Source organism: Neodiprion pinetum, chromosome 7 (assembly GCF_021155775.2).
Source record: "Neodiprion pinetum isolate iyNeoPine1 chromosome 7, iyNeoPine1.2, whole genome shotgun sequence".
NCBI classification, from domain to species: domain Eukaryota; kingdom Metazoa; phylum Arthropoda; class Insecta; order Hymenoptera; family Diprionidae; genus Neodiprion; species Neodiprion pinetum.
This window is the reverse complement of record NC_060238.1, coordinates 26,501,129-26,519,654: the sequence shown is the minus strand read 5'-3', so window position 1 is coordinate 26,519,654 and position 18,526 is coordinate 26,501,129. Positions and strand designations below refer to the sequence as shown.

General features: G+C 42.5%; 1 protein-coding gene and 1 long non-coding RNA gene across 6 annotated transcripts in view; one reads left to right on the top strand and one right to left on the bottom strand.

Moving 5' to 3' along the window:
• The window catches only part of LOC124223082 (uncharacterized), a 111,337-nt gene that overhangs the window by 32,929 nt on the left and 59,882 nt on the right, over window positions 1-18,526 (top strand). The window contains exons 3-4 of one of the 2 annotated variants that reach the window (XR_011177681.1): window positions 5,669-5,815; window positions 15,709-15,842. This is a non-coding gene — a long non-coding RNA (uncharacterized lncRNA). The remainder of the gene's footprint in view (window positions 1-5,668; window positions 5,816-15,708; window positions 15,843-18,526) is intronic. The other variant, XR_006884198.2, reaches the window with a different exon arrangement.
• nolo (no long nerve cord) overlaps window positions 1-18,526 on the bottom strand; it is a 93,768-nt gene that overhangs the window by 24,361 nt on the left and 50,881 nt on the right. For 3 of the 4 annotated variants that reach the window (XM_046634725.2, XM_046634726.2, XM_046634727.2), the window contains exons 2-4: window positions 15,732-15,833; window positions 919-971; window positions 733-826 (exon numbers count right to left, since the gene is read on the bottom strand). In XM_046634725.2, coding sequence (XP_046490681.1) covers window positions 733-826; window positions 919-971; window positions 15,732-15,833 — 249 coding nt within the window. The remainder of the gene's footprint in view (window positions 1-732; window positions 827-918; window positions 972-15,731; window positions 15,834-18,526) is intronic. The other variant, XM_046634728.2, reaches the window with a different exon arrangement.

The window sequence follows — 18,526 nt, the reverse complement described above, 5'->3', positions numbered from 1 at the left end:
GAATTAGGAGTCGTTCGCTACTTATATACTTATAAAAATTCTAAAATAATCGTAAAACTATAAATAATAGAGCCTTCAAACTCAAATTGCTTCAAGTGTTTTCATTTTCTTTAAAAACAAACTTCCAAAAATAGGTATGACCTTACACATCCAAGTTGTACCCCCCCCCCCCCCCCCCCCCCTCTTGACATAGATGCTTGTGAAAAAGGATGAAGGTGTACCCGCGTACAATATGTTTTGCAAATTTTGATAGCCACCAAACGGAGTACCTTGTACACGTACATAGAATAATAGAGGAATATATCGTGCGGTATTTGTCATATCCCTGATTCTATCCAACGTACAGAGGTATTCCCGCTGGCACAAACCTCCGGAGAGTGTGCAATGCGCTTGCTGCAGGTGGCCTGACCTACATTCTGCATCCGGGACGAATTTCGGTAGAGCCCGAGGTGTAAAAATTCTTAAACGTGATATACATGTACAGCTTACATAATATACAGGGGCTCATCTTCTTCATTTCGTTGGGATACCTTGTAAAATTATGGCTTATAAGCAAGATCGTAACCCGTGTTTATGTACTTGAACTAGTTTACTGTTCCGAAAGAATATCCAATCCGTCCACTACGATCTTGACGAGAAATATGAATATCCGCAACGTTTTTTTACGCATAAATTCGCGGTCACGATTACTTGGCAATGAATTAAGTGATTTTACGGTGTCACGGTACTCACCTCGACGTTGCACATCTTGTAACGAACGGAACGCCCTCTACAAGGCGGCCTGCGGCATCTCCTCTGTTGACGTATTATACCGCCACCGCAGTATCTGTAATAGTATTGCGATTTAGGCGATGGATTCGGCGACGGGAGACGAACGAAAGGTAGAAACGAGCTTCGTTAGATTCGTTTTAATCTCACCTTGAACAGACCGACCACTTCGACCACGGAGACCATTCGCCCCAATTGATACCCTGGAACATGAATTGCGAAAGAAATGATGAGAAGCCTCAGGTCGACGAATGACCTTGCATGAGCGGATTCAGCCCCAGGGGGATTTGAAACTCGCCATGGGGAGGAGGACGAACGGGGTTAGATACGAGACATGCCAAAGCTCAATAATTCACTACCAAACCCTCGTACTGACTGACGTCGGACGGTTGCATATTTAATAGACATACCGAACACCCAGCAGGCCCGTAGATGAAGGAGGCTTGCAGGGGTGGCGAATGCCGACGACGGGGACGGGGAAGGAGACCGAGGAGAAAGAGGAGGAGGAAGTCCTGGAACCTTGGGGCGTGAAAGATGGATGGGGGGGGGGGGGGGGGTCTTAAGTCCTAATATGCCAGCTGACGGAGGTTTGACGTCGCTAACTGCTCGCTAAGTGAAAAATCTCGCAAACGTGCCGGTTCGTTGTCACCGAACCCCGTACCTACAACCTATGACACGTCTTTTCTGACTTTCCCACCCATTTACCCCACTGCCTTCTTACTACCTTCACGCGTGTATCCCCTGCAAAGTATACATGCGTTCTCTATACCCGAGTAAACATGAAAAAATTACAGGTTGTATCCGGAGTTTGAATCCATTACCAAGGTCAACAAGGTCGGCAAGGTTGTCTAGCGACTCAGCCGGTGCGGTTTGGCGATCGGAATGCACTTTTGAGGATGGTTGAGGAAAAAGAAAGCGGTGCTCGTATCCAGATTTTTTCAAAAAGTTCGGGTAAAATATCTGGAGCTTTACGGGGTTCCGCGAACGACGCTTACTTTACGGGGGCACCGTGTACGATACGCGAGTCGCACATCGTCCTTCCATGTGTGTGGGAAGGGGGAATAGATACACCCATCAGGCTATATTGCCCCACGTAGGCTTACACGTGCCACGACGACGAACCCTCGTTACCTTCGTCGACACCGCCAACTTTTAACGAGACTAAAATTTATAGTTCTTCTTTTTTCCTTTTTCTACCATTTCTCTCTGCTTTATTTTTATTCCTACTTTCTCTCAGCGACTACGCGCATTGCTTTGTTCTATCCCCTAAACCTTTTCGCAACCCGCACCCAGGGAGTCGTTAAGTCCTACCTCCTACTAACCCGACTTCTTGTTTATTTATCTTCTCGCGTGATTAGTTTTTTCGATGGACAAAAAATCTTCCCCAAAATATTGAATCGTGCCTTCGGTACACGTTGCGTTAATTCGCTGTTCTCTATTTTCCTGTCTTCATTCGGTTGCTGAAAAATAAATGAAGCTCCATTTAGGGGTCAATATTCCCGGTCAGCACCATATTTAGATTAAGACTACGACAGACGCCCTTAAAATATCTCCGATGGTGACAAAAAGCGAGTCTCTACTTTTCAATCGGTTCCTTTGCATCCCTGGAATCGTAATGATCGCCACATTTCACTTGAGGACACGTTGCTACTTGCGCTTAACTTGAACGCCAATAGCGTATAGTGATTTGGGACTTTGCCGCAACCCCACAAGCTCTTTCAGCATCTCGATAGTTGGTATCAATTTCGAATGGTACTTACAATTAGACTAAGTCCATTGAATATCTGTACACGTCACGCTAGGGTGGTCCTCATTTCGAGTGTTGACGGATTTTTCCACCCCACTCCCCAAATCGACTTCAAATAAATCAAAAACAATTGGCTAGTTTTTTCAGATTTTTACATCAACTCGAAGATAGTACGCATTGTGATCAAAGATTCTTATGGAAATAACATGGGAAAAAATTTTACTCTCGTTATATATTTTATAGTAAAAGTAATAATGTTCCGAAAAATCTGCAACTGCGAGGTTTTAGTCGGCATTAGTGCCACTATGTGAAAAAAATATACACCTCATCATGCCAGTAAATCTATACGAGTTGCACACCCTTGACATCTGACCTTTTTTTATTTAGAGGAAGCGCAATTCGTCCAGATTGCCTGGTATGATGATGTGTATTTTTTTTATTTTTTTTAGATAGTACCACTAATGCCCACTAAAACCTCGCAATTACAGATTTTTCGAAACATTATTACTCTTACAATAAAATATATAGTTAAAAAAAAGTTTTCCCCGTGTCATTTCCATAAGAAACTTCGATTGCAAAGCGAACTATTTGACGCTTGATGCAAAAATCTGAAAAATCACGCAATTGTTTTTGAATTATTTGAAGTTGATTTAGAGAGTGGGACGAAAAAAAATTCGTCAACACCGTAAGTAAGGACCACCCTATTGCGACGCATAATATCTCTTCAGCACCGTGCATATCACGATATTTCAAAACGAAAAAAAAAAAAAAAAAAATGGCAATTCTTGTCTCCTCGGCTGCTCCTGTATTCTTCTGCATATTTCCTTTTCGCCCTGCGGCGAACGAACTGCGACGCTGTTCCCCACCGCGAATATTTTGCTGGTAATAATTTGGGGTAAAGGTGAGAGATTCCGCGGCAACCGAGTTTCGACTGGTTACTGAATATACATCCCAATTCTCACCCAATCTAAAATCAATCTTGGTTCCTTCACTTAGGATCTGTAGGCGGCGATAGGAGGGGAAGGAAGGTGATTTTCCGATCAGTTTTAAGCAGGATTGCAAACCTGCATTATTCAAACGCCGCCGGTATACGTATACCGCGACTTCCGCCTTCTCCTTTCGCCTCCGCGCATCACTTCGTCTTCTTCCTTTTCTTCTTCTTCTTCTTCGCGACACCGCGTTCAACCCCGCAAACGTATAGAGCTATACGTCCACCACCTATATTCGAGGCGCCTCCGAGGCAAACGCCCTGAGAATTTGTCTTCCTCCCTGCAGGCCTGGGAGACAACCAATCGGATCTTCACCGCGCGAAGAGAACATTAGACTCGCAAATTATTGAAAGCAACAGCCGGGGAGACAGACACTCTCTTTGCTAATGGAGACCTGGACCACTTTGGGTCTGTCTCTGAGATTCCTATCTGACTCTGCGATTGAAATCCTCCCGGTTCGAGCCAATATCTACCTATCCATATACATTCGCGAGTATATTGGTCACATACCCCGCACTGCATTCGGTGTACATTTGGCATCTGTTTTTCCAGGCTTCAAAGCCTGTGTTTCAAACGAACCTCTTCCGACACTTCAGTAAAAGCAGCCGGAAATCTGATAAAACGTTGACGTTATTTTTTACAACTTTTTCCAGTTCCTCCGCTCGGTTCCCGACGTATTCATTCAGTTTGAAAATTCTTACAGAGATACTGAAAATAACTCTGCATGCGTCTGGGGATTTTTTGCGACCGTCACTCGAAAAATGTACAGATATTTAGACCACTCCGCGAGTTTGCGAGTAATCGATTATTACGAAAGTATATAAGGTACATCACGCGATCTTCCTCCGACACGGGGAAGGTGAAGGAGAAACATATAAAAACAAAAAAAGGAACAGAAGTACTGGGAGATTTAGCGGTAGAATTCAATGGTATCTGATAAAGTATCGCCTCGATGTGCTCGGCATTTTATAAATCCACCCTTATACGTTAAATTACAAAGAGGTGAGGGTGCGATGGGAATGAAAAAGCGGAGAAAAAAAAAACAATACTCACTCTCAGCCACGTTTTGCTATTCTACGCTTGTCCAACCCCATATTGGACGAAATCAATTATCCCCGCCAGGCCCAGCCTCGATTCCCTTCTAACTCTGAGGCCAGCACCCCATTTCGTGAATTTTTCTCTGTCTACGCGGAGCGTCTGCGAGAATTTCTCCGGTCCAGCCTGCATTCGGTTATTCTACTGTAACTTCGTTTTCATTTCTGTTAATTTTGTTTTTTTACCCCCCGCTCGGACAAATACTTGTCGATAATTCCTTGCGAAATTTAACTGCGGCCTTCTTCTTGTTGTAAACAAATTTTCATTGCAGTATTTTTTTGAAAAGCTTTAGATATTAAACAAAATTCGAATTTTTCATCTGAATATTGCCTTTTCGAGTCATACACGAGAATGTCGATGAAATAAATAACTCGAGCCAATTTCGAAAAACTACGCTAACTCTTAAGGTCGTTGACGTCGAATCTTATTTATTATTTTTAAAACCTCTTTTTTTTTTTTTGTCGAGCTGTGTTAGTCTACCACCGCGGGGTTCGAGGGGCGCATCTTTTCCCCAAAACTCCGTCGCGTTACCTGCTTCTGCTGCTGCTGCACACGCAGCTCGTATAGAATACAAATTTTCATCCCTGCGTCGTGTCGCAGCGCTCTGCAGGACACACCGCGGCATTGTCGGAGGGCGGTCAAGTGTGCGTTAAATACGAGAGACGATTCTTGGACCGAAGCCGTTTATGGGGCTGTAAAACCGCTTTTCCCCCCGACGATTTCTCCCCGGGCATCGCCTCACTTTTTCCCACCCCCTCTTTTTAACGCCGAGGTGATTCACCGACCCTTTGATATCCGCAGATAAGGGCTATAAAATTTAAGTTTATGATTACCATCGATTTTGTCCCCCTCCATCCCTCCCCCTTTCTCATTCTCCACCTTATTCTACTTAAATTTTGTTTATTTTTTTCTCCCACTCTCTCTCTCTCTCTCTCTCTCTCTCTCTCTCTCTCTCTCTCTTTCTCTCTCTCTCTCTCTCTCTCTCTCTCTCTCTCTCTCTCTCTCTCTCTCTCTCTCTCTCTCTTTCTCGTCTTTCTCTGTATTATCCAGCACTTATCGCTTTTTACAGGTTTACGCACTTCGATGATGTTTGACGTTATATTACCCCGTGATATACGAGTCGGGCACGGACTTCATTATCGGGGTCGAAGAGATGCCCGAAGGACGAGGAGGAGAAGAAGTCGTGGGCACCCACAACATCGTGAAATCTTAAATTGTGAGAAACATTTCTTTTCCGATTCTTATGATTTATTTCCTCCGCATCCTCCACTTTTATGCAGCCTCGTCTTCCGGAACATTTCGAAACCCCTCGAATGTATGTACGTTATTACACATACAGATATACTAATAATAAAGAATAGATGCGCGGCGCTCGAACGAGTTTTTAAAAAGATTTCTCCCCGTCTGCTTTGCCTCTCGTGTATTAGCTAGCTGTTAAACCGAGATTTGTATATAATAAAAGTAGGTAGGTAGGTATAAGTGCAGCGAGAAAGTTTATAGTCACAAGACAAACGGTTTACGTCCACGGCACCGCGCGTGGTTTGATTTTTGCTCCTCGTTTTATATTTATTTCTCTCCTCATCGATACAGAGGTGATAAAATCAAGACGCGATGATCTCTTAACGCCGAGTCCTCGTCCTCCTCCTCCTCCTCCTCCTCCTCCTCTGTCCTCCGCCCCCTCATACCTACCATGTTACGATTTATCGTCACACGTTGGCATCCCTTCGATCGTACAATTTTCGTCCCCGTACGTTTCTCAATCCTCGTTCTCGCGTGTCGCTCGACAGTTTGTTCGCCTGGATATTTTTACTGCACGATCGCAATTCTCAACGATCAACACCGCGTCTTTCCGCCGCCGCCGCCGTCCGCGATCATTTCTCCTCGTCTCTCACTCACCCTGTCCTTTATTCACGACGTGTACGTAGGTGTATATACACCTATAATACGCGTACGCGATCTATATTTCATGTTATAAAAGGTATTCGCGTGCAATATGAATCCCAGAGAAATGAGGAACAAAATAACTTTAAGAAACTCTCAGCTGTACAAAGAATATTTATATGTAATAATATACATATATAAAGGGGGAAAATTCAATCGTCCTATACCTAAAGCAGTATTAACACTTCCATATTTGCTAGAATGACGAAACGGCTATTTTATTTAAATATCTTCTTTAATTAGGTACAATTAAAAAGTCGTGAAATAATTTGAAAAATATTAACCCATTGTGTAAAAAGTTTTCACTGTATACTTTCATTTGAGATACTTTTTATGTAGGCACGCAAATTGAAAAACTCTATTTTTAAAAAGTGTATTTTTGCAATCACTTTTATTGAGAAAAATAATTTTTTTTTCAACGGAAAAGAGGCTTGGCCGTCAAAGGGTTAATTGAATTTGAAGAGATGCCGAGAGTTGGATTGTAGATAGACGCGCTGTAATATTTTATCTTATTTTCTTTCTTCTTTACGTTTGTTTTGTATAGTCACTTTAAAAAAGAAGAGGAAATCAGAATCGACCGAAGAAGATACTCGTTCCGCGGTTTGAATTTGGGAAACAGGATGAAAAGAAAAAGCAAGGCTATCGAATAATTCAACTTGGCTCGATCAGCAAAGGGGTTCTCGGGGGGGGGGGGGGGGGGGGGGGGGTCGCGGCCTTTGTAAAAAATTAATTTGATCCCCGAGCTAATTTGTAAGCCGAGTTGAGTCGGGAACTGAATCAATGCGGCTTTAATTCCAGATTTGGGACGGAGTGCAATGGCACAGCGGCCAGGGGCGGTGGACGGGGATTATTACATGTCAGTCACACTTCGCTCAGGATTGCCTGGTTTAACAGCGGTTCTCAAACCACCGCTTCACCCTTTGTCCCTAAGGTCCTCGAGAACCCCGGGAGTGTCCAAGTCAATCCCGAGGTTTTGTCCGAATTCAAGACTTACTCCCGCCTATACGCGCAAGTACCCGCCACTTCTCGTCGTCAAAGTTAGTTCCAACATTTTTTTCAACCCTCGTTCATTCTATTATACCTACAGCTCTTGAAATTCACTTGACAACCCGATTATTCGTCAATATGCGGGGACGAGCCTGGAGGATTTTTTCCTTCAATTCAATTCCTCTTCACGGAATCTCATTAATATACCTATATATATATATATATACACACACACATATACGCGTGTGTGTGCGTGCGTGTTTTATGCATGTATGTATGTATATATAGAGCCCTCCTCAGTTCTATCGTTTGAAAACCATGATCGCGGACACGTGACGTTTTAAATATTCAAAGATATTCAAAAAAAAAAAAACGCGCGCAGCATTTCCTCGATCGTTATGTCGAGGGGGAAAACTAGACTGAAAATACTGAAAGTCGCGAATTTCATTCCTTATTCAATTCAATTCACGTTCACAGTAGCTTTTGGCTCGTGATACCGATAGCATATTTTAATAAATGATTTTGTCGTGGAACTTGGGTCGAAAAGACGAAAAATATCCAATTTTCGTCTTCTCTTTAAAAACGTTTTTCTCTTTCTCGCGACGACGACGACGTTTCGAGTAAGAATCTGAGGTGAGGATTCCATTTTCTTTCTCTCTCATTGCGTGCTGCAATCCGCTAAGCATGTATCTCACGTAACGGGAAAAGGTCCCGGATTCGGTCTATTACAGTTCCTTGCCATTCGGCTTAGGAATTGAATCGTTATTAGTCGTACGGAACCTCCGCGTATACCGATTTGTCCGAGAAACTGTCTTCCGCACGCACCGCGTCGCGAGTCTTCCCCAGGGAGCCGGAGGACCCCGAACCCCTTAGCGGCCGGGGGGCGAGGCCTCTTTTCCCGGAATCCCCCTTGATCACGTCACGAACCACCGAAAGATATACTTGAAGGAAAATTACACAGCATTTGAACACAGATTTGCGAAAGGAAGAAGCGGTTAAACGGAGCCCCCGGATTCTACTACGGGGGTTAATCGAGGAGTTGGATTATACTTTTCCTCGTCATTATTTCCCTCTCGTTTCGCGTATTTGGTACGATTAAATTGCATCGGCTATGCCGATTTAATTTTTGAACCTTGGGTTGATTAATTTTTCATCGGCAAATTTTATTGTTCCTGAAAACATTGACGAGGATTTTTCTGCCGTATCGGTAATAAGACGAATACCCGACTCGTCGACTGTCTGCAAGCCGAACTAAAAGCGGTGAAAAATGCTAGGTGGACGGAACTCGGGCTTAACCCTGGGAGGAAGAAGTGTTCTTGAGGCCTGCTAGATACTCTAGGTTATTGTCGAGGCACGTACACCCTCTGAGAAGACGGCGATAGGCCTTTAGGGGGATGGAAAGGGTCGAGTGAGTGAGCGAGAATGAAGTTGACGAGTGGGGGGGAGGGGGCTGCAGTGGGAGGACTTGATAAAAAATACAAGCCATTTTTCCCGCCAATTTTAACTAGTCAAATTTTCTCACCCCTGGAGATTCGAAATATTTCTTACAGGTAATGGAAAACATCCGTGTCGAGATATTTTCTTATTAGCCTTTGGCAAACTGGGTATAGGGTCGAAAATTTCGTGAAATAATTAAATTTTATACTCATTGTATAAAATTGGCAGTCCTTCGCCACCCTGCTTCGACCTCGATCCCTATATACGTGTAATTTCATCGTTCAGAGACGATATTTCATCCTGCGAAACGTTTACGGGAAACTGTGACGCGTAACGCGGGACCTCAAATCGATTCCTCGTATTTTATTTCCCTTGTAATATGGTAGGGGATCCTGGTTTCACCCTAATAAAGTGTCGGTCATAACCGTGACGACGAGACTTGCTGCCAATTATCCCTGGGGGAAACCGCAGAAACACAGTTTAGCCTCCCGTCACACTTGCAATCCACGCAATATGCGGGAGCGGGTCACCTTCGCTACTTCTACAATCGATTATCCCCGCTTCCGCTTTTCGTAAACTTCCGCGTCCTCGAAAAGTGTTGAAAAATACGTACAAAAACGCGAAAAATATCTCTTTTTACCTATTCAAACTTGGTCAGATTCTGACCACCCATGTTACAAGAACTAAGGACGAAGGAAGTCTTGACCTCAAAGTGTAATTGTCAAGACAAATCTTGGATAAGTAGGTCAAATAAGAACGAAGTAATGTTTTCCGATGTTCCGGCCGCAGGGACTTTTATTCCGTTGGAACGGAAGGTAAAACATTTTTTTTGTCAAATCTGAGAATACAAGCTTAATGTCAGAAATCGGTATAAAGTATGAAGTAACTGACCATATACGTGACTCTTATATTATAAATATGGTCAGTTACTTCATACTTTATACCGATTTCCAACATTATGCTTGCATATTCGAATTGGACAGAAAAATGCCTCACCTTCGGTTTCAATGGAACGAAATTCCCTGAGGGGGGACGTACCAAGAGGCAAAACGTTGAAAAAAATCACTGCGTTCTTATTTGACCTACTTATTCAAGATTCGTCTTCACTGTAACAACTAAGGAATATGTGGAGAGAAAAAGAAGAAGAAGAAAAAATTTCGAGTCAAATAAGGAAAAGCATGAACCTGCATATCAGCCACCAACTTTCAGTTTAGTTAGAAAAATATACTTCGCTCGCTTGAATCGCCTGCCCCGCAGAAACTTTTCACTTCCAGCTGTTTCCGCGCTCCGACGGACTGTGTTCAGCTATATCCATTGCTTTATCACACACTTATAAAGTAATTCATGAATTAATTGACCAAGACAGTCCTTGACTCGTTTCGTATCTGTAAGATGTATTATACGTATACCTCCGCAGCAACCCCAAGTTTATAATGCGCGCTTCGCCCCGACTTGATTTCACAACGCTGAATTCACTCGGGTATTTTCAATCTAGAGAAATTTAAAATATTGCAAGAAAACTTGCCATTTATAACCACCACTTTCGTACAAAACTTACTTAGTCGGACTGAAATGCTTACTTTATCAGGCAAAGTATGACAAAGGGAGGAAAAATGATTGTGCATTTTCGCATGAAACGGAGAGAACGAAATGTCAGTACGTTCTGCGCAAGCTGGACGAAGAACGGATCGTAATAGGCAGAGGGTCGGTAACAGTTCGAAGAAGAAGGAACATTGGGCGCACCTGGACGATACGCGCCGCGACTTCGGGCACCAAGAGCGGGGTGAAAAGCCCCGAAATGGGTGAAACTCGAACCAGCTAACCGAGCTAACGACCCTAACACTACGTCACGCACTTTTCTGTTCGCCGCGAGCGCGATGTCAAAGACATACGTGCCTCGATCGATCGGTCGGATCGATTTCTCTCAACGCTGTGGAAAAGTTTGCCCGACGACGGAGAAAGAGGAACGGAAACCCGTCGTTCTTCCTGTTTAACTCTGCGTGTACACGGAAGGGGGGAGAGTTTCGACGCGTCGAACGTCATAGCTGTCTCACCGCCTGCCTGTAACTTATAATCCGGCAGGGCTCGATATCCAATCGAAGTCAATCAACGCCGCGACGTCTGCCCCGAAAACCGGAGGGCCTGAGAGGTCGGCTTGACTATCGTCGACAGGGGGCGGAGGTAAAGTTTTGAATTTGAAAAGTTACGAAAGCGTCAAATTTCGAATTTTTTGATCGCGAAACTTACAGTATAGAAATCAAACTTTGACGAAGCATCAAAGTCTCGAATGGTCCGGAGCCCGACGCTCAAAGCTCCGAGAGTGCGAGATGGAGTAAAGTTCAAAAAATTGAACCATCAAAGTTCCGAATGATTCAAGATTTTCAGTTCCATGAATTTTTGACTTGGTAAAATTTCACCGCTTTCATCTTCCTTTCTTCCGGATCCTCGACATTTTTACGTTCGAAATCCTGGTCGTTCTGATTTTCGGTTTTTCCAATTCCTTGCACCCACTAGTCGAGTAAACTACGCTGTATGAGTATATTTTAATTTTCGGAATTTTACTCAATCGAAGCTTTATTTGTCGGAATTTCGCTCTATCGGAGCTTGAATTCTTGGAATCTTGCATTTCGGATCTTTGATCCGTCGGGTTTCCGATCATTCAAAGCTTTGTTGTTTCCGAAAAGTTTGATTTCTTTACTTCAAGCTTTGCGACCAAATAATTCGGAATTAGGCGCTTTCGGAACTTTTCAAATTTGGAACTTCAACCCCGCCTCGTTGAAAACGCAGACCAGCCGAACGAAAAATTCTATGTTTCTCCCCTTCCTTCTAATCATCGGTTTATTTCGAGCAATATCGAATACTCAATATTCCGCGAATTACAACGTAGCTTTTATATAAATATAGTCCTCTTTAGCCGATGAGAACTTCCAGCGAGTTCAAGAAAAAAAAAAAGGCTGTCGTTTAATGAGGCGATGCCGCGGCTGGTAACTGCACCTAATGCACCAAGCTCGTGAAAAATTCGTCGGTCCAGCTCTCCACCTCTTCTTCCGAATCGATCGGCGTGATTTACTAGCTCGGTGCCTCCAGTACCTATACGTTCCCTGCACCGCGGGATATCGTGTACAACACCTGAACGACGACCAGGGTGGAAATAAATTTGAGAGCACGTCTAGGTTTCGTTTTAAAAAAATGTCGGTGCAATTTCGTGATCGGCGCGAATTAGGTTCGATATTTTTCGCAGGCAAGTATCGCGATCTCGTGAGTTATTTCGATGAAAACATATGTACCTAGGCGTGTGTGTATGGATACGTAAGCCTAGATGCATAAGTAACTTTGCGAAGGCTTTAGATGCCAGGAGAACGGGGATCGAATGGAATGGAATGGAATGGAAGTGAACCGCGGAGAGGAAAGCCAGGCTAGCTTTTCGAGTATCCAAATGTCGTTTGTCTTCGAAGAATAAGAATTCTTGGAAAACCATGACGTATTTTTATTGTATGTCCATTAGCTTTCCCCCCCGTTTCTCGGCTACCGGTGAAACCCTGAAAGAGAAAAGAAGAAAGTTTATCTACCCGACGACCGCCTCGCCCTCCCCCCTTGTGTGTGCTCCGAATGATTTTACAAAATTTTATGCTTCCGCGTGACCGTTTGAAGATTTGAGAGAAAAAAAAAATCTCTCTTTCCCTACCATTTTTTCCGACTCTAGTTACTTATCGGTATAAAATATTCGCCGTGAAATCGTGAAAGGAACGCTGGTTCCGTTTTACGTTTATTCCGCCATTTCTTCATGAAACATGCGAGCGAAACGTCGAATCGAATCGCGTGCGATCACAGTTTGACTTTTTGATTTTTCTACCCACGACGGATTCGAAACTGCGAGTTACAACAAAATTCATTCCCTCGCTCCTCTTCTCGCGCCACTACACGTCATTATATCATTCTATCGGCTCTGCGAAAATGTATACATATACGCAATAAGGTTACATTTAAATAAATGAATACAAAAGTGGACTCGGGTTCCTATTCCACTACATATTTAATGCCAGTATCGAATCCCGACTCTCTCTCTCTCTCTCTCTCTCTCTGTTTGGAAACCGATAATACATTTTTGTCCGTATACCTATACGCACAGAGCATTATCCTCGTGACCCTGCGCCGCGATTCTCCGCAATATCTGCAAAAGTATAACGAGAGTAACAACGTGAAAGAGTCTTTTGAAACCGGCAGCTCGAAGCAGCGATCTCTTGTCCGTATAATATAATTGAACGTAACAAACCAATTATCTGTGTTTGAAAGGCCAAGGGCCCTTCTCCTCGATATCCGAGGATGACGACTCCTCCGATTCGTCTGTCGGACATTACGAATGTACCTGAGTGTATCCGAGGAATCGCCTCGGTAAAGTTGAAAATAATTCTTCGTATAGAATTTCGACATGGAGAATCGTTCGGAAGTAAAGTTTAAGGTACTATTCGACGGATATTCCCAACTAGAAGTGAATCTCGGTGAGAATATTGAGCACTCCGCGATGAGATAAAAAAAAACTGAAGGACACCAATCGTAACCAAGTTGATAAGATAATTCGTTTTGAATTAATAATCACACCGAAAAGTTGTCAATAAATTGTTTAAACAAAAATTTATTTAACGGATCGCTAGTAAAATTTTTTTTTACATCATACAAAATGAATTCACCGGTTCTTCTGAATATCTATGAATTTTTTTGGAATCTTCGGCGATGTTCAAGTGGTTCGAGAGTCCTAAAATTTTGTATAGGTTTTCGTAAATGGTTAACCATTACGCTAAAGAAGTTTCAGATGCATGGAACGAATAGTTTTATAAATAGAGCGTCAGAAAAGTGTGGAAAACGGAATTATTCAAAAAAATTCACAAGTATTCAGAAGAATCAATGAATTAATTTCAAATAAAGTAAAAAAATTCTCAATAGAGATTTGTTACACAAATGTTTTTTCAAAGAATTTATTAAGAACTTCTTGGCATTATTATTATTCAAAACGAATTACCTTATCGACTTGGTTATGAATGATTTTATTCAGATTTTTATCTCGTCGCGAAGTGTTGAATATTCTCACCGAGATTCTCGTTTGGTTGGGAATATCCGTCGAATAATACCTCAACTGCGATGAGCACGTATGGTCTTGTACATATAGGACGGAAGAACGAGTCGTCGAGCAACGATGAGATCAAGGAGCGAATTTTCCACGCGGGCGAAAAAGCGGGTAAACGTTTCCCGAACGTGGCGGAACACAAGAGAGTCGCAAATAAAATGAGGGAAAATTGAATGAAGCGTGCGGTAATAAAATGGAGAAAAAAATTGCGGAAGGGAGAAACGGAGAGAATTGTTTTCACCCCCCGCGGCTTATTCTCGGGTGAAAATATACTGAGAGAGGACGAGAAACGTGGAGGTGTCTCGACATCTCACTTTGCGAATGGTGAAAAACTAATTGGCGTGAAAAGCGCAGCATCGCGTTTTGCGGGATCCCGACCGACCGACCGCATCGACTATCCGATCCTCACAATCACCTCGGTTTTTCTTGCGGCGACACTTTAGAATGCAGCTCACCACTCGGAGGAAGATTTGAGTTGGCTTGCTGTGTGCACGCCTTGCGGGCAGTGAAGCGAACCTCTTTTACCAACCTCTAAATCCACCCCTTCTTTTTCGATGTATACCCGCAACTCGGGGGTGCTCTTTGCACGTACATGCTGTAGATGTTATACGACCGCATGCATACCTGCCCCAGAGAACGTTGTAATGGGACGGGCTGGAAATTCGGAATTTGAAACGTACCGAGAGCGTCAAATTCTGAATTACTTAGTGTCGAAGGTTAAAGTGAAGAAATCAAACTTTGAGGAAACATCAAAGTTTCGAATGATCCGAAAACCGACGCTCAAAATTTAGGAAGTGCAAAGTTTCGAGATGGAAAAATTCCGAAAATGCGAAAATGAGAAAATTCAAATAGCTGAAACATCGAAATACCGAATGATCGAAGATTTTCATTTCTGTGAATTTCTGGCTCGGTGAAATTTCACGACTTTGATCTTCGTTTGTTTTGGATTCTCCATATTTTTACGTTCGGAATCCTGATATTTTCGATGTTTCACACCAATTCGATGAGTAAACCAATCTGTATCGGTAGGTATATTTTGACTTTCAGAATTTTACTCTATCGGAACGTTACTTTTCGGAACTTTGCTCTGTCGCAACTTTAGTTATCGGAATCTTGCATCTTGGAACTTTGAGTCGCCGAGTTTCCGACAATTCGAAACTTTGTTGTTTCTCAAAAGTTTGATTTCTTTACTTCAAGCTTGGTCACTAAATGATTCGTTATCAGGCGGTTTCGGAACTTTTGAAATTCGGAACTTAAAGCTCACCACGTCATCATTCATCCTCGACGATTTTGCGCCAGGTGCTTAAACTTAATTTCAACTTGTGTTATATATTCGTCATCTTTTTATTTATTTTTCATGGCTTTTGTTTTGCGCGCATTTCGCAGATTCTGTCCTTAATTTTCATCACAGTGCGTTTCAGTCTTGTGAATAAATTCAAAAGACGAGATGCTCTAGCCGCATTGCTTTGACTTATTTCTTGACACGAGAAATTTCACGCCTCTCGGCGTGCGCGGTCCTCTTACTCCCGGTATTTTTCTTCACCGGTTCCGTCGACCTATCTCAACCGTGAAAAATGCCTTTTAAACTTTTCGTTTGAACATTCATATTTTTTTAATTTAAGATGCGAGTCTTCGTTTTGCTTACCTGTGCCACGGTATCAACCTCCAAGCTGTTGTCTGTGTGAGAAATTCTTGAAGTGTCGTCCGTCGACGTGTTTTCCGCCACGACAAAGCCCAGTAGACAGATCTGTAAAAGGTAATCAAAAAAAAAAACGTGAATTAGAAATTATATGATATTCTTATCGGGTCAGTAATTAATACTAAAATAAACGTTATTCAATTGGCTGGTAAGTTGTATAAGATTATTCGACTCGTCGTCTTCGGCTTTGGTATGTAATGCATATGCACGCGTTATTGTGTTTCTGTGCGAAGAATTGAAATTGCAAGCGTTCCAACGCATCGGCTGAAATTTTTAACCGTAGACTAGACGCATACAGCTCGTTGAATCTCGCAGCGAGGTAGAATATTCTTTCAGAATAAACTGTATGATATCCACGTACAGATATATTATAAACTTCGCGGCGACGGGGCCGAATTTATAGTATACAATATACATACTGTACACATACATGTATACTATAAACTACGGTATAAATCCTCCCTTTCGCAGTATCGTCTTTATGTAATCCAGTCGAATCGAGACTCAGTTGTCCGCGCCTTGAAATTATATTGCCAAGTTTCTACCCCGAGTTATCACGGGGTAGGCAATAGTAGATACCTACAATACCCGCAATACGTGTAAGGTACACTTACACATGGAACCGAACAATTTCTTTGCACGTAGGTGTTTCGTTATTACGAATAACGGACGTACGATTGCCGGCGGATATGCGGGACGTGAATTTCATGCTTTGGGGACCAGCGGATATCTTTCTCTGAACTTTTTTATTGCTTGAATTAGATTTACCTCACCCCTTGCCGCTCGATTATTGCACGCGCGTACTACAGGGAGAATTTGGAAACTTGGGGCGGGGTTGGAGTTCCGAATTTGAAAAGTTCCGAAAGCGCCTAATTCCGAATTATTTGGTGGGGAAACTGGAAGTAAAGAAATCAATCTTTTTGGAAACACCGAAGTTTCAAATCGCCGGAAAACCAACGGATCGAAATTCCGAAACGCAAGATTCCAGAAATTCAAGTTACGACAGAGCAATGTTGCGGAAAATAAATTTTCGATAGAGTAAAATTCCGAAAAATTAAAATATACCCACACAGCGTACTTTACCTACTCAACGAGTCGGTGTAAAAAAATGGGGAAAACCGAAAATCGGAAGAACCAGAATTCCGAACGTCAAAGTATCGAAAATCGAAAGCAAACACACATCAAAGTGGTGAAATTCACGGTCCTAAAAATCTTGAAGCATTCGGAATTTCGAAGTTTCAGATTTTAAAATTTTCTCATTTTCGTAATCTCGGAACTTTGACTTTTCGGAGTTACGCCTCTTCGTAACTTTGAGCGTCGGGTTTCGTGCCGTTCGAAACTTTGATGTTTCTTCAAAATTTGATTTGTGTACACTAAGTTTCATCATCGAAAAATTCGGAATTTCGATACTTTCGAATTCGGAATTTGAACCTCGCCCTGAAAACTTGTTCGGGCACCGGAAGGAGAGGCGATAACCAGAACCGTCCTGCTGAGTCTGACTTACATTTATACATACATGTACACTCTTCGCCTCTTACAATATTGTTCAGATAATATATGTATATTCGCTTAACCTGAATGAGCCAACTTCCGTATAGAGTTCTTGGTAAATAATTACACTTACACACACTCGCGCACTCGCCGAGCTTATAGTAACTTAACAACAGTTCGCGACCCCTCACGGGGTGCGTAGTTAAATTCAAATCATCCGAACACCTGTAATCCCGCAACCTCGTTACAGTGCATAATGTCTGCAATTTTCCTTTCTCCATCCCCAACTTGAAATTTGTCTTGCCGTATTATATTATAATATACGCGACGAGGAAAATATTTTTTATAACGCCGCCGCGTCGCACGAAAATGCGGCTCGTATAAATGTCTGTCCTTCAAACGTTTTATTTTGAGTACTGTAAAGCCGAGCGCACGGTGATACAGGAATGTCCTTTTTTCGTTCGAGACTCCGCGGCGATTGAATCGTCACAGGGGATTCGGCTAGAATTTTTCTTTCTTATGTATTATAGGCGTGTAGGTATATACAAAGCTTGACTTTTTCTTCATTTTCGTCGAGATTTGTACATAATGTAACGCTAAAGCCGGAGAATATCATCGCGTTGTTCTAACTTCGTATTAAGATGTTAACTCAAGATTTACACCGCAGGCTTAGCATTTAATGAGGTGTCACCAGGACTGTACAACATCCTCGTATATAGTATACGTACATATATGTATATATATATAGATATATGTATACGTATACTCGGTCCGTTAATTCTTATCGGTTTTTTGATTGGCTCGCGTGCCTGGCCCGGCTGATTATCACTCGACAACCTTAATTCTAGTAATTAACGAACTTTCTTCGCATATATTTACTCTTGGACATTTTTTCCCCCCTCATCGTTTTTCAGTATATATTCCTTGGTATTTCACTTCGCTTTGCTTTATTTTTCTCATTCACGGCCACTCCTCTCTCAATTTATTTTCAGACTGTCGCGCTCGTCCCGCGATACTGAGATTATTTTCTTTTTTTTTTTTTCTCTCCCCGAATATGCACTTTCTTAAAACATCGAGAAATTATACAATATCTGGGCTATAATAATCCGCGTCAATTAGTCAGCGCCGCATCCCACGGAGCTGAGAAATTTTCGGGCTGAGCGGATTAATCCGATCATTCTATATACCCACACAGCCGCTGTATATAGAGAACTATCCATTCGGATATACCGTAGTATTATTCCCCTGCT